Genomic DNA, 15,327 nt, shown 5'->3' with positions numbered 1-15,327 from the left:
AACACCCCCCAAATCTACTTTCTATATATTAGAGTACTAAATAAAAGATTAAAGCTACATCTTAAGATATCTACTTCTTTCAGTTTACATGGAGAAATCTGGATTATAAATTTATAATCTGGGTGTAGCTAGAGTACAAGAAAAAAACTGATAAAGTTATTTCTAGTAATAAACACATTAATCCTCATGTGGTATAGATCACAGATTTAATTACATGAATTACAATTTATGATTTAACTTATTACTAAAACACTCTTGCATATTCACCTGCTTTTCACTGACATTCTTACATTCTTTACAAACAATCTGGTTAACAATGGTTCCGTGATATAGACGATTGATGAGGTCATGGCCGGAGGTCCCAACTAAAGAAGTTTCCAAAGCACTAAAGAGAATTCGATTCAGTTCCTGTACATCATGTTGCCTCATTTCCTATAAAACAGGTAACTTTTAAATGTAATTTTGTGCTTCAGATTTTTAAAAACAGATTTTTAAAGTGATATGAGTTTAAAAACACAAGACTTATCTAGAAATCCAAAGGTAAGCCTCGATCAAATGTAAGGATGACCATGCTAAACAAGCAGAGAGCAGGGTAAGAGATCACCACCTATTTTTACTTTTACTACAAAACGAAAATATAAACAGACAGTGTTCAGTGTGTACATATAACTCAATTCACTTGAAAACAGGAAAGTGCGTTTATTTTGTGGGACACCATACGCATGGCTGTGCCACAGAGAGGAGAGGGGAAGAAGGAACACACAGGCACAGAGCAGTCTCTAAGAGCCGGCAGTGTGTGCACAGCGGAATCTCAGCTCAGAGGGACTGATAAACACTCTGAATTATCAGCATTTGAAAAGAACTAGAATTTACTGCTTTGATATATAGACCAACTAAAGGAAGACTAACACAGTGCTACTGAGAAAAACTCTGATGGAACCTGCTTCAATCTATGAATCATGCAACTGTGTGTGAAGAGGCTGAACTACTCCCAAAGAACCATTTATAAACCCAAAGCCAAGGGGCACACCAACACTTAGAAGTGGAGAAAACAAGAAAGAACCGGCACAGGAACCCGAGGAAGAGCCGGGAAGGGGAGAACCAGGAGAGCAAGGTCACGGGAACAGCGGAGGGGTGGTGGCGCTACTACTGCGGGCTGCGGAGAGATGAGCAGTGTCTCCTGGTCTTGGCGTGAGGGTGCCATGAGCGACCTTGACAAGAAGGTAGGAAGGAGGTAGAGGAGCAAACGGAAGGCACAGAAGGAGAGGCAGTGAGGGACGATGACTTTAAAGATAAGTGTCATGTGAAGAGAAGCTGATAATGTAGATGAAAGCTGGAGTAACATGTGGGACTCGGGATCTCTTTCTTAGTTTTTAACACACAAGACACTAGATGATATAAATTTCTCCAATATCACTGGTTCTGATGGGACAGAAAACTTGCGGAAGTTTCAAGATCTGTTTCTGAACAATCCTAAATTCGGCAAAGGTGCCTCAGAGACCCTCTCTACCACTGCAGGTCCAGTCCTAGAGGATTTACTACAAGATTTTATTTAGAAATCAGTCAATCAGTCAATCAAGTTTTCACAGTTTTTTAAGAATTATGAAGCCAGCAATTGAGAGGAAGCTCATTACCAAAAACAAAGGGAAATCCATCAACTGATGACTAGATTAAAAAAAACCACAAGCCACCGTGGCATACCCACCCAACAGAATATTATCTGGCAATAAAAAGGAATGAAGTGCTGATACATACTACAACACGAATGAATTTTGAAAACATTACTTTAAGTGAAAGAAGCTAGTTACAAAAGTTCACATATTATACGATACCATTTTTGTGCAGTGTCCAGAATAGGCAAATCCACAGAGACAGAGAGATTAGTGGTGGCCAGGGACTCAGGGGAAGGGGCATGCAGGGTGTGGGTGACTGGTAATGGGTATAGGGTTTCTTTTTGGGGTGGTGAAAATGTTCCAAAATTGACTGTAGTGATGCTTGTTGAATTCTGTGAATATACTAAAGAAACCCACTGAATTGTACCCTTTAAAAGAGGGAAGCTTAGGGCATAAGAATTATATCTCAAGAAAGCAGTTTTGGGCTTCCCTGGTGGCGCAGTGGTTGAGAGTCTGCCTGCCAATGCAGGGGACACGGGTTCGAGCCCTGGTCTGGGAAGATCCCACATGCCACGGAACAACTGGGCCCGTGAGCCACAACTACTGAGCCTGCGCGTCTGGAGCCTGTGCTCCGCAACAAGAGAGGCTGCAATAGTGAGAGGCCCGCGCACCGCGATGAAGAGTGGCCCCTACTTGCCACAACTAGAGAAAGCCCTCGCACAGAAACGAAGACCCAACACAGCCAAAAATTAATTAATTAATTAATTAATTTAAAAAAACAAAAAACCCTTCCACGATGATGACATCCCCTCTAGTGGTAACCACTATCCTGAATTTTATTAAAAAAAAAAAAAAAAAAAAAAGAAAAGCAAGCAGTTTTTTTTTAAAACAAGGAAAGAAAAAGGGAATTAACCCTAAGCACCTGCCCTACACCAGAAACTTAACACACACTCTTTAGGGAATGTATTATACCTCATTGTGCTGCCAAGCCCAAGCCCTACCTCTTTACCCACATAGCACCACCTAGTTAATGAGTGTTTCTGGTTAAAAGACAAGAGTTGACAGTTTACTTCTGAAGGCAACATACCCTTATTCTGATCACTGTCTCTTTAAACCCTGCGATGGTCTCCCATGCCTTCATCTCTGCATCTGTTCCATGAAGACCGCAGGCCTAGCTTTGATTTTATACAGCTCACAGCTCACCAATATCGACAACACACATCTCAGTGCTGACAAATGTTTGGTGTTTGTATACAGTGAAATACCCTTTAGGAACTCAAACAAAAAAACAAGAGGAAGTCCACACGCAGGAGGATACAGGAAGAAAATGAAGACAGTCAGGAGAAAGGCAGGACAGTGAAAATGAAAAGACCTGCCGAGAATGGTTTCACTGTTTTGCTTGAAGCAAATGTGCAAATTGGAACACCCAGATTCAAACACACAAGCATGCCATAAAGGCAGACAGAATTACTGCCAGTCAGCTTTTTAAGTTGATAAGCAGTTTGCTATAAAAATGGCAATTTCCATTAATGTAACAGGTGGTATATCTCAACTAGACTATACAAATGGTAGAAATTATAAAAACCAGCTTTTATACTTCTCCCTGTATCTTCAACCCTCTCCCCCAACCCCAAATCACACTCATTCATAAAATCCTGGATACAGCCAAGTGTGTAAAAATGTTTTACTGGTTTGTAATTATCTAATATTAGAAGTAAATATTTAAACAATATCTTGAGACCATAAGACAAAATTAAAGGAGAAGTTGGATAACTTTATGAAGCCAGTGTTCAGTCTTTACTGCTGGTAACTTTTCCCTGGAGAAGCTGACCTTCGTACCTCATCACTGGTCCACCCAAAGCTGTCAGTGAGGTCTGCGGTGGACGCAGCTTCCTGGTCTAAGAGCAGAAGCTGTGCAAACAACCGCTGTAACTGCAAAGGTATGATTCGGACCTGAATGAGAAAAAAATGCATTTCTAAATATCTTTTAAATGTTGGTTGGGCCTTTTTAAAAGAACTGCATACTAATTTTCTCCTACCTCCTAGTTCATTTAGTTCACTCGGGAGAAAATTTATAAATACTGTAAAGGGTGAATGAAGATTCATTTTTCTTTGAAAATTTTAATTCAGTACAATTCTTAGCTATCTTGACATATCACAGATCAGTATTAAAACCCAAACAGGCCCTAATAAACCACCCAATTAATTACAGACTGACAGTAGTTGAACTCTCTAATAGTTCATCCTTTCTCCAAAATACCTAAGATACAGACATACTCCCTATGAGGAATTTTCCAGTCACAAGTATCTCACAGGGCTGGCTGCACCCTGCGTGGCTTTCTTCTTGCTGGCGCCACGCCTGTTCCTGCCTGTGTGCTGTGGGCCAGGGCCCTGAGAAGGCTGCCTGGAGCCTGATCTGAAGACTGGACTTAAATATCTAAGCTGAGAATAAGCCTTTAGAAAACTTTATGGCAATTTTGCATTGCCACAGCATTTTTATTATATCCAATGAAAGTCTGATCTGCAACAGATTGGGAATAAAAAAACAAAAAAACCGGGCTCTTTGCCACACGGGGAGTTTGAGAAGCACTCATGAATCCAGGGCTGGATCATGAAAGACTCTTATTAAGAAGTACAGGGCTGGACTTCCCTGGTGGCGCAGTGGTTAAGAATCTGACTGCCAGTGCAGGGGACACGGGTTCGAGCCCTGGTCCGGGAAGATACCTCATGCCGCAGAGCAACTAAGCCCGTGCACCATAACTACTGAGCCTGCACTCTAGAGCCCACGACTTACAACTACTGAAGCCCGTGTGCCTAGAGCCTGTGCTCTGCAACAAGAGAAGCCATCACAATGAGAAGCCCGCGCTCAGCAACAAAGACCCAAGGCAGCCAAAAATAAATAAATGAATAAATAAATTTACTTAAAAAAAAAAAAAAAGAAGTACAGGGCTTCCCTGGTGCCGCAGTGGTTGAGATTGCTTGCCAGTGCAGGGGACACGGGTTCGATCCCTGGTCCGGGAAGATCCCACATGCCGCAGAGCAACTAAGCCCATGCGCCACAATTACTGAGCCTGTGCTCTAGAGCCCGCGAGCCACAACTACTGAGCCCACGAGCCACAACTACTGAAGCTGCACACCTAGAGCCCAGGCTCCGCAACAAGAGAAGCCACTGCAATGAGAAGCCTGCGCACAACAAGGAGTAGCCCCCGCTCGCTGCAACTGGAGAAAGCCCATGCGCAGCAACGAAGACCCAACACAGCCAAAAGTAAATAATAAATAAATAAATTTATTAAAAAACAATTTATAAAAAAAAAAGTACAGATTTTAGGGGACTTCCCTGGCGGTCCAGTGGTTAAGGCTCAGCGCTTCCACTGCTGGGGGGTGTGAGTTTGATCCCTAGTCGGGGAACTGAGATCCTGCATGCCACACAGCATGGCCAAAAGAAAAAGTACAGATTTTAGTCTGAGGGTGATAAAGTTCTGAATGATGTTTAAGCAAGGGAGAAACGTGATTAGATACGCACTTACAGTAAACCAATCCCTCACTCAGTTTACTTCCAGAATACCAAACTGAAAGAATACTGGCCCCTTATTTTTTGTTGTTGCTACAAGTAAGTGCATTAAGCGGACTTTTTGGCACGCTAGTGCGGACAACTCGTGAGTATCTCCTTAATGCAGAGAGAGGTATGTCTAAAAAGCAGCAGCGGCATTGCATCTGCATAAGTAATTCTCTGTTGGAAGGGCAGTTCCCTTAGCAGTAAGGTATAGGCCAAGACACTTTCTGAAAATAAAGATCATATTTGGTAATTAATAAAATTATTGATTCCTATGAATAAGCAACTTAATTCTTTCCTTAAAACATTTCCTCAGTACTCCAAAAAACCCCTGTGAATCAAAGATTTTAATACCTTTGCGTCAGGTTTATCCTTATCCTCTAACGAACCAAGCTCTTCCGGGCCAAGAGAAAATAAAGCTTCTAAACAAAAAAGTAGAATCACACATGTAAATGACATTATCTCATTTTTGAAAACTGTCTTAGAAAGCCAAGGCCACCAGTAAGTAAAAATCAGTTAAAGATTCAGAAATACGACTTGACAATATTTACACCCTTACCCTACACATCTTGCTTTCTGGTAACGTTATTTTTAACCACTGACCCTATTAGAAAGTGGGAAGCTAAGGTTTCAATAAGGGAGAGCTGCAAAAGGAAAATTATACATATAAAAACCGTAACATCAGAAATCTTTGGTGGCTTCCTATTGCCTATGGCAGTGGGTCCCAAAAGCCACATGAGGAATACTAGGAAATACACAATATATAATTGTGTCACACGTGTTTGTTTACAAGCCACACGTGAGACTTCCAACCATTCTTTCAGGAGAAGGAGCACCTTTAACTCTGAGATAACGCCCTTCCCATTTTGGTATGAAAATATCTTTTCTGCGTTGAGGGTAATAACAGATGGTGGTGACCTTACCTGGAAAAAGACGTTGGCAACCCAGTGCCGGTCTCCAGAATTTGTTTATAATTCAGTGTCTGGGTATGCCACCCAGTGGGGCATATCTGAATCTTTTGGGAAGTCTGTATTCAAACAGATAGGAACACCTACTGGGAGACTGTGATATAATCCAGGGAGAGAAGGGATGGGACGGGTGTTGCACTGCTGCCTTAGTGATTACTGTTACGTTATATTCCTCCTGAGCTCCTGGCAGGAACTGGGAAAAACACTACAGGAAGGTTACAGACATAAAGGTTGAAGCATAAGAACCGTACAAAGCCTTCCACAATCGTCTCCCACTACTCCCAGCTACACTGATCTGGGAGTACAGTGGAGCCAAATCTAGTCCTATTCCTTTAAACATGATTCCAAAAAGTTCCAAAAATTTGCCCAGTTCTCTGCCAGTCCTTACCCTTTCCAAATTGTACGCCTTCCTCTATAAGCTTCAGGACCCGCGCTACGCCTTACTAGGAGTGTGCGAGCCACGCTAAGGTGTCGGCCCATGTGCTTGGCCAGCCACCCCCTTTGCTAGAGAGAAGGGGGCCCGGGGCTCTGAGCCCTTTCTTCTTAGCGGTGCTCTCCATGACCTGCCTGCCTTCCCCAACAGTCGCCTTCCTCACCCTCTTCTTAAGGCTACTTTTCTACTTTAAGTTGCCCTTGAACTTCAATTATACTAAAACTTGGGAAAAACTTAACCTCCCTAGGAACCCGCTTATTCATGCTCCAAATTTCTAACGGTGGAACTACTGAAGGCACTGGGGGGATATTTTTATGGAGTGGATGGAGTCACAGACAAGAGGCAACACTCAAATCCACGTGCACTTTGACCCAGTAGAATGGCCCTGGAAGGGGATAATGGTAATTATACACTAAATCTCTGGCGGCAAGAAGTCTCTGTAAGCTTAGAAGCAACAGAAAATGTCACAAAACTTTGCTAAATTTGGTAGTGGTGGGAAAGGGGATGAGATACTGGATACAGGATGGGCCAGGCTGTCTGTCCTCAGAATATGGAGACATGGTGGGGAGCTGAGCTACAGTCACGGAGCTTCGTAGCTGGGGGCCCCCAATCAGGGCCATGTGAAGGCAGAGGAATCTTCACACTGAAATCAAGGGAACACAGAGACTAAGACCCTCCAGGGAACACAGAGCCTAAGACCCTTGTGGAGGAAGCTAGTTTGCAGAGGAGGAATGGGACAAACGTGTAGAGAAAAATAGGGGCAAGAAATCAAGGGTCCAAGGAGGTCAGGGTGGCTTCCTGTAGGTGGTTTCTAGGAGAGTCCCCTATATTCTCACAGTAAACCTCCCTTTTAATTGAGCTACTTTGAGTGGGTTTCTGTTCCTTATACACAGCCCCTTACCTAACACCTTGGATCTCTGGAACTCAGAATTTCCAGATTTTAGAAAGGTAATACGAAGAAAGGGTTCAATATGTTAACATTACATCCCCAGCAGAGTCTGGGACAAACAATATCTATTAATCAAGGACTTAATATTCCTGTAACAAATTTTTGACTGCTCACCCAAGTGAGATAATGAAGACTATAAACAGCCTCACAGCAGGTCAAGCTCTCAGGCCAAGCAAGTTCAGATTATTAGGTCAGGCTGTCAGAGTTTTCCAGATTTCAGAACTTCAGATAAACGACTGTGGACTGTATGAATGTGACAACCCTTCCCCACTCCAAAAGGAAGCATATAAGTGTACTGAGTAACTCTGGTTTAAGTGTTTATTACTTTGAGAAACTCAAAAATACAAATGGTGTACGATAATGAAGGCTGGCACTCATGACAAAACTGTCTATGTTGTACTTTAAATTATAGGAATTAGAAAAGAAATACACTGCCTTATTTTTTTACCTTGTTAGTGAACATTACTGTGATCACACAGAAAATATTCATAATTTAAGCTTCACACTCCTCTGCAGAATTACCAATTTATGTCCCTCATTAGCAACAATTAACGCACACTGTCGAATACACATTTAAAATACTTTGTCTATTTGTGATTCTGCATAATTAATTACAGGTAGATACTGAGGATACATATTACCAGCCAAATGCATGTAACATAGCATACCTCTGAATTCAGGTGTGAAATGAAGAGTCTGAAGAAGGGAATTGAGGTAACAGGTTCCACCCTGATTTCTGATTCCACTTAAATTGGTGAATCCTCTAGGAGCAGGTAGCTCCAAAGCTTTGGTCTTTAATTTCTTCCCTTTTCCATAATGATCATTTGACACACTGGAATAATCCTCTTCAAACAGGTCCCCAAACATTGTGAAACTAAATACTACCCTTAAAAAAATATAACATGTTATATAAATGTTTTTATTTTTAAAACAAAACTTCCCCACATCTCCCTTTTATACTTGGGAGTCTCCATTTTAAGTCACTCTTTAGAACGTATAGACAGTAGTTTGGGCTTTGGAGGCAGCAAGACCTGAATTTTTTCATCCCTGCTCCACATAACCTGTGCGACCGTGGGCAGGTTACTTAACCCCCGTTCTTATAAGCAAAATGCGATACCAACTGTCACGCAGGATCATTTAAACAATCAAATAACATAATGAAAGAAAGGCATTTAGGGTACAGGATTTAGCCCACAATAAATGACAGCTGTTTTTAAAAAGGCATATTGATATCACGAGTGAAAAAAGAAAGAAAACCCATCAATACACCTAATCCGCTGAGGTGGCAGAGCCGAAGCTAGATTCTGAGCGTTGACAATGGCCTAGGGACCATGAATCACTTCCTAAAATCTCTGCTTCTCAAACTCCTTGCACCAGATTATGACACTTAAATAAGTTAAATGGAACAAATTAATCTTTAGAGTAGTTTACTACATGGCCCCAAAGCCGGACAGCCGGGCGGAGATTCACTGGGAAAAAAACACTGCCATTTAAATTATGGAGCCTCGAGGGCTTTACAACATGTATCCATCCAGTGATCCCAACATTAGCTCCTGGGATCTAAAGAATCCGCTCAAGGTCTCACATCGAGCGTGGAGGAGGGTCACCTGGAGACGAGAAAGGCCAGGCGCCTAGCACAGTTCCTAAGCGATAGGAAACGCTGAAATGCAATTATTTGCCTTTTCAACCCGTTCCTCAGAAGAAAAGCACAAAAAATGGAGCTTGAAAGCGTGGCCTCGAGCGCGTGGTCTAGATTCCGGTCTCCTCCACTCCACGGTCAGACCAGGCCCTCAAGTCCTCCAAGCCACCGAGCCCAGGGGCGCGAGGAGGCAGAGGTCCCCGCGGCGGGGGACCGCAGACCCCTCACCAGGAGGACGCCGCATCCCGGGGCTGGCCCGGGCAGCCTCTCGCCTCGGCCCCCCTCATCCCTCCCGAGATCCCCGGCCGCAGGCCCCACTTACTGCCTAAAACCCAGACCCCCGCCCCGGCCAAAACTCGAAGCGAAAGAACGCGCCGCTACCGGACACCGCCATGTTGGCGTGAGCGGCTCTCCCGCGGCACCGCGCGTGAGCGATTTATGGAACGCACGGACTACGTCTCCCAGGATGCCCGGCGGGGGAGCGGCGGCCCGCCGCGCGGGGCCTTATGGGCAATGTAGTTCTTTTGGCCCGAGAATGCGGGAGTCGCGTTGGGTGGACAGTGCTCGCTTCCTTGTCTGCTGGCGGCTTCGCGAGTCCGCTCGGTCAGCCGGCCACTCATTCGTTCACTTTTTAAAGTTTATTTTTATCGCTGTTCTCAACTCATGTTAGTTGCAGTAGAGAGTACAAAGATCGCTTGTCATTCGGCCTGGCTAATGCCAAGTTACTTAAACCTTGGAAACATTTGTGTAGGGCTTCAAGAGTGCCGTGCACTTACAAAGACATTTTACAGGTGTATCTCCAGTGAAAAATGTTCCAGGTAACTTTGATCCTTTATAACATCCTCAGTGTTTACTTTGCGCCAACTCTCATACACAAGAGTACACTAAAAATACTTCAAAATCTCCTCTCTTGCCTCTTGAGCACCTTTGGTGGACTCTTTCAATAGCCTATTTAGGCTCTTCTGGCCGTCTCTCCTGTCGAATGAGGGCAACGGGAGGAAAATCATTTTGACTTCAGCTAAAGATTTGAGAGATTGAGAACAGCAATAGTGATAGACGAAGCCACAAGGCAGGAGTCAAAGTGAATGCCAGCCTAAGGGATTTGTATTGGGAACATAGCGACATTCCTGTGGCTGCAAATGTTCAGGAAGTGTCGGTAGGGAAAGAACTGGAGGCAGGGGACCAGCTGGAAGGCTGAAGGTCTAGACCAGGAAACCACAGTGGGAATCGCATCTTCTCAGTTTTTTTTTTTTTTTTTAATAAATTTATTGATTTATTTATTTTTGGCTGTGTTGGGTCTTCGTTTCTGTGCGAGGGCTTTCTCTAGTTGTGGCGAGCGGGGGCCACTCTTCATCGCGGTGCGCGGGCCTCTCACTGTCGCGGCCTCTTTTGTTGCGGAGCACAGGCTCCAGACGCGCAGGCTCAGTAGTTGTGCCTCACGGGCCTAGTTGCTCCGCGGCACGTGGGATCTTCCCAGACCAGGGCTCGAACCCGTGTCCCCTGCACTGGCAGGCAGATTCTCAACCACTGCACCACCAGGGAAGCCCTTCTCAGTTCTTATCAGTCTTTCCTAGGCCACCTTGCCCCCTTGGCAGCCTCCTCTTCATGATTCTCGTCCCTGCTCCAAGGCACTCTATCCTGCTGCTTCTCTTTCTGCCTTTTGACTGCTTCTTCTTTGCCCGCTGTGCTTCATTCCCTTCTTCCTAACAGTGACTATTCCTCAAAGTTCCATTCCCTGGCCAAGAATTAGCACTGGAAGGTTAGCTTCTGAGGACGCATGCTCACCCTTGCACCCAGCTGTATCCCGGCCATCTCAACAGTTCCTGGCTCATTACAGGATCTTAATAACTATGTGTTAAATGAATGAAAGGCCTGTTAACACCACCATCCTTCCCCTCATCCAGCATCAAAGTCTCGGAGCTGTCTTTGAAACTTCATCTTTCCTCCATGAATCCAATCATTTGTTACTCAAAGTATCACCTGGACAATGCTTCTTCTGTTTCCATGGCTCCCTCTCTGCCTGGCAGACCCTCATGAAGTCTCACCCACCTTAGAATGACAACATTTTAGGTGGACTGCTGCTTTCTCCATCCCATCATGCGTATCACTACCACCTCCATCCCATCATGCATGTCATTACCAGATCCATCTGAGGCGCACCTGAGCTCGCATTTCTCTACCAAAGAGGCTTTGGTGATTCTCTGGTATCTAATCTAGAAATTCCACCATGGTCCAAACACTATTTTTTTAAATAAATTTATTTATTTTTGGCTGCGTTGGGTCTTGGTTGCTGCACGCGGGCTTTTGCTAGTTGCGGCGAGCGGGGGGCTACTCTTCGTTGTGGGGTGCGAACTTCCCTCACCAGGGAAGCCCCAGCTGTGGGTTTCTCATTATTGATCCATGCCCTTTATTAGGTTGAGAAACTTCCCTTCTTTTCCTAGTTTGCTGAGAATTTTTATCAGAAATGGATGTTGGATTTTATCAAACATTTTTTTCTGTGCCTATTGAAATGATTACATGGTTTTACTTTTTTAGTTTATTTAAATGGTGAATTACCTTGATTGATTTTCTAATGTTAAAACAGCCTTGCACTCCTGGAATAAATCTCACTTGGTTATGACATATTATATTTTTATGTATTACATGGTACATATATATGTTTATATTATTGAATTTGGTTTGTTAAATTTTTGCTTAGAATTTTTGCATCTATGTTCTTGAGGGGTATTGGTCTGTAGTGTAACCGAGCAAGGCCCTATGGGGCCTTCCCAGGACATGCCTTCCCCCATATCCTCTGCTTTAGCTCCTCTCTGAAGTACCTACATAATAGTATTTTTTATTTTTCAGTTTCTATTCACAAAGAAAAAGCTCCAGTCCATCTTCTAATTTTTTTGAAAAATTCCTGACATTACAGAACTAAACTGAAATGTATTAATATTCCACTCTTACATTTCCATGACAAACAAAAGAATTTCATGAGCCAGAACAAACAAACAAACAAACAAAAAAGCCAGGGTAGATAATAGTATTTGATGCAAATTTCCTGCGCTGTTTTGCAGATGTGAAAACCCCCCACCAAATGGAAAAACTACTTGCTGACCTTGAGCACAGACCCCCAGGCCTCCTGGAGCCTAAGGACTGATAATCTTAACCCCTGTGACACCGTCCTGCTGCCTCACCATCAGCCCATCACAGAACTGTGCACAAGCTGACAGTACCCTGTGACAGCCCCGCCTCACCTGCCCTTTAAAAATGCTTTGCCAAAACCCTTCGGGGAGCTTGAGACTTTTCAGGGCATGAACCACCTCCTCTCCTTGCATGGCCTTGCAATAAACCTTTCTCTGCTCCAAACTCCTTATTTAGTTTTATTATGTGGCAATGCTGGTCTCATAGACCAATTCTATGGTCTTGTAACATGGAAGAGCAAAACCCGACTCCATGTTGGATCTGTTTCTTTTACTTTAACCTTTGCTACTTCAACCTTTGCTTTTCATTTACTTTTATTATTATAATTATACACAATGGCCTGCCTCAGGGAACCCTACCTCTCTGCCTGAATGTTAAACTAAAGGGCCTTTGTTCAGCTCTCAGGGAGACAATCTGACCCTGCCCACCTGTGAATGGCTGCAGAAAAGAAGAAATTGACACATCCCCTCCCCCATGCTGGCCAAGCCAGGAGATATTTTGTGAAATTAATGGCCTTCTTACTTTACTTCGTCACCTCCTCCCCCTCTCCGTTCTGTAAAAGAAACTGGCATCCAGACCCCGATAAGATGTTTTTGGGGGGACGCTAGTCTGTCATTTTCTTGGTCTGCTGGCTTTCTGAATAAAGTCGCTATTCCTTGCCTGAACACCTCGTCTCCCTATTTACTGGCCTGTCGTGTGGGGAGCAGAGTGAGCCTGGACTCGGTAACAGTCTCATAGAGTGAATTAGGAAATTCCCTATGCTTCTACTGGAGTATATTGCATCTATATTCCAGAATATTTTCTGGAATGATAATTGGTAGTACTTCTTTTTCCAATGTTTGGTACATTTATCAGTGAAGTTATCTGGGTTTGAGGTTTTATTTGTGGGAAAGTTTGTATTGCAAATTTAATTTTAATTTAAAATACATAGGTTATTTCTATTCAGCTTATTTATTTATTCTTGATTAAACTCTTCGTTTCTGTGCGAGGGCTTTCTCTAGTTGTGGCAAGCGGGGACCACTCTTCATCGCGGTGCGTGGGCCTCTCACTATCGCGGCCTCTCTTGTGGCAGAGCACAGGCTGCAGATGCGCAGGCTCAGTAATTGTGGCTCACGGGCCCAGTGGCTCCGCGGCATGTGGGCTCTTCCCAGACCAGGGCTCGAACCCGTGTTCCCTGCATTGGCAGGCAGACTCTCAACCACTGTGCCACCAGGGAAGCCCTAGAGCTTTATCAAGTTAATTCAGTTTTTCAAAGAACGAGCTTTTGGGTTCATTGATTATCTCTAATCAATTGCTTTTCTATTTTCTATTTCATTGATATCTATTCTAAAATAAGCCTACCTGCAGGTAGACCACTCACCACCATTTTTATTTTTCAGACATTTATCTGAAACTTTTCCAGTCACCAAGGTAAATGGTGACTAAGCAAATGTCACCAGTTACAGTTTGGGTGTCCTGGATGGAGCCATCTGGACCCCTAACAAAGATTATGCCCCTAGGTTGGCTCTAGAATCCCTCACCAAATGGCCCTCAAGATCTAATCTGACACCAGTGAGTTTACCCATGAAGGTGTCTAGAAAACCTTCGTAGTGTAGTTTGGTTCAATGCAACAAACATTTCCTTGTGTGCTTTCTCTGTACGAGGCATAGCATGGGTATTGTGGGAGGAGAGTACAAATATGAAGACATGTCCCCTGACCTCAAGGAGTGCTTGATAGAGTGTGAGACAGATACAGAGATTCCTGAAGGAGGGTACCAGGCCTATTGGGGCAATCCCACAACAGATGTCTAAACAGAGGACTGTGGAAGCAGAGAGAAAAGAGAAAGCAGTCCCAGCAGAGTGCTTCGGGCAAACACTGGGCAGGTAACCCTATTATGTGACATATCTAGAGAAAGCAATTTAAAATAGATGACAAACACATTCCATCACATCCCTAGACTGGGAGGTGGGGTTGTCAATATTATCTCAACATTTCAGAAGCCTCAGAGGGTTTGGAAATGGAATAAGACAAGCAGTAACATCAAGCATCGCAGAGACTCTTGTCGACCTCAAGTTCACTGCCAGTGAGGAGGTCAGCGGCAAGGTGCTTCAAATCTTTCCTTGGAATCTGGGATGCCAATCACTTTCTGGGCAAAGAGTCTTTGGTACCCTGAAGATAAAATCCAAATTTTCCTTTGGGAGAAATTGCGAAAATCCCAGCTTTATTGAAACTTACCCTCTTTTTTTATCATTCTGAGTCCTTAGGTTCCAAGAGCATTGTTCAATAATTCTGTTTCTAAAAGGGCATTGCAGTGCAATGTCTCCGCTCATGGTAAAGATCAAAAGCTATCTCATCTGGAAAACATACTACTACCTGTTTCAGCAAATGCTTCTCATTCATTATCATCCTTATGAGTAATTCATTGGCAATGAGTATAATTTTTTTTTTTTTTTTATGAATGTCTAAATACACGCCCTCTCCTGAGGCAGGTTTTGTGCCTGTACTTATGCCGCTCCTGTTACATGAGCTTAGAATCCAGGCAGCTGGATTGCTCTGGGCTGCAGTTAACAGATGGCACCTGCGATTTTCACCGGCTTCCTTCCTCTGTGCATGTGTCTGCTGCTGACACCTGGCTTTGCTGAGGCAGGCAAGCTGCTGGTAGTACCCATGGATGGGAGCCACTGGTTTACCATGCGTCCGGTCGTGGAGAGACTTGCCCACAGAGGGCATGAGGTGGTCTTAGTCATACCAGAGGTGAGTTGGTACCTGGGAAGTTCATTCAATCTTACGGTAAAGACTTATTCCACGTCTTACACTCTGGAGAATTTGAATAGTGAGTTCCAGAAGTTCTCCGATTTTCACTGGAAAGCTCAGCCACGAAGTCTACTTCTTACGTTGATGAGTTCGTCCAACAAAGCTTTTGACTACTTTTTTTCACATTGTAAGAGTTTGTTTGAGGACACAAAATTAGTGAAATACTTAAAAGAGAGTTCTTTTGATGCAGTG

General features: G+C 43.8%; 1 protein-coding gene across 2 annotated transcripts in view; it reads right to left on the bottom strand.

Annotated features, from left to right (window-relative positions):
- USP40 (ubiquitin specific peptidase 40) overlaps window positions 1–9,563 on the bottom strand; it is a 92,907-nt gene extending 83,344 nt beyond the window's left edge. Inside the window, exons 1-5 of one of the 2 annotated variants that reach the window (XM_068544196.1) lie at window positions 9,478–9,563; window positions 8,185–8,402; window positions 5,521–5,588; window positions 3,453–3,566; window positions 268–432 (exon numbers count right to left, since the gene is read on the bottom strand). In XM_068544196.1, coding sequence (XP_068400297.1) covers window positions 268–432; window positions 3,453–3,566; window positions 5,521–5,588; window positions 8,185–8,383 — 546 coding nt within the window. In that variant the 5' untranslated portion in view covers window positions 8,384–8,402; window positions 9,478–9,563. The remainder of the gene's footprint in view (window positions 1–267; window positions 433–3,452; window positions 3,567–5,520; window positions 5,589–8,184; window positions 8,403–9,477) is intronic. The other variant, XM_068544194.1, reaches the window with a different exon arrangement.
- Window positions 9,564–15,327: the final 5,764 nt, after the last annotated feature.

The sequence above is a fragment of the Eschrichtius robustus genome, chromosome 5 (genome assembly GCF_028021215.1).
Source record: "Eschrichtius robustus isolate mEscRob2 chromosome 5, mEscRob2.pri, whole genome shotgun sequence".
Lineage (NCBI taxonomy): Eukaryota > Metazoa > Chordata > Mammalia > Artiodactyla > Eschrichtiidae > Eschrichtius > Eschrichtius robustus.
The sequence above is the reverse complement of the archived record's forward strand: the minus strand, read 5'-3'. Positions and strand labels throughout refer to the sequence as shown.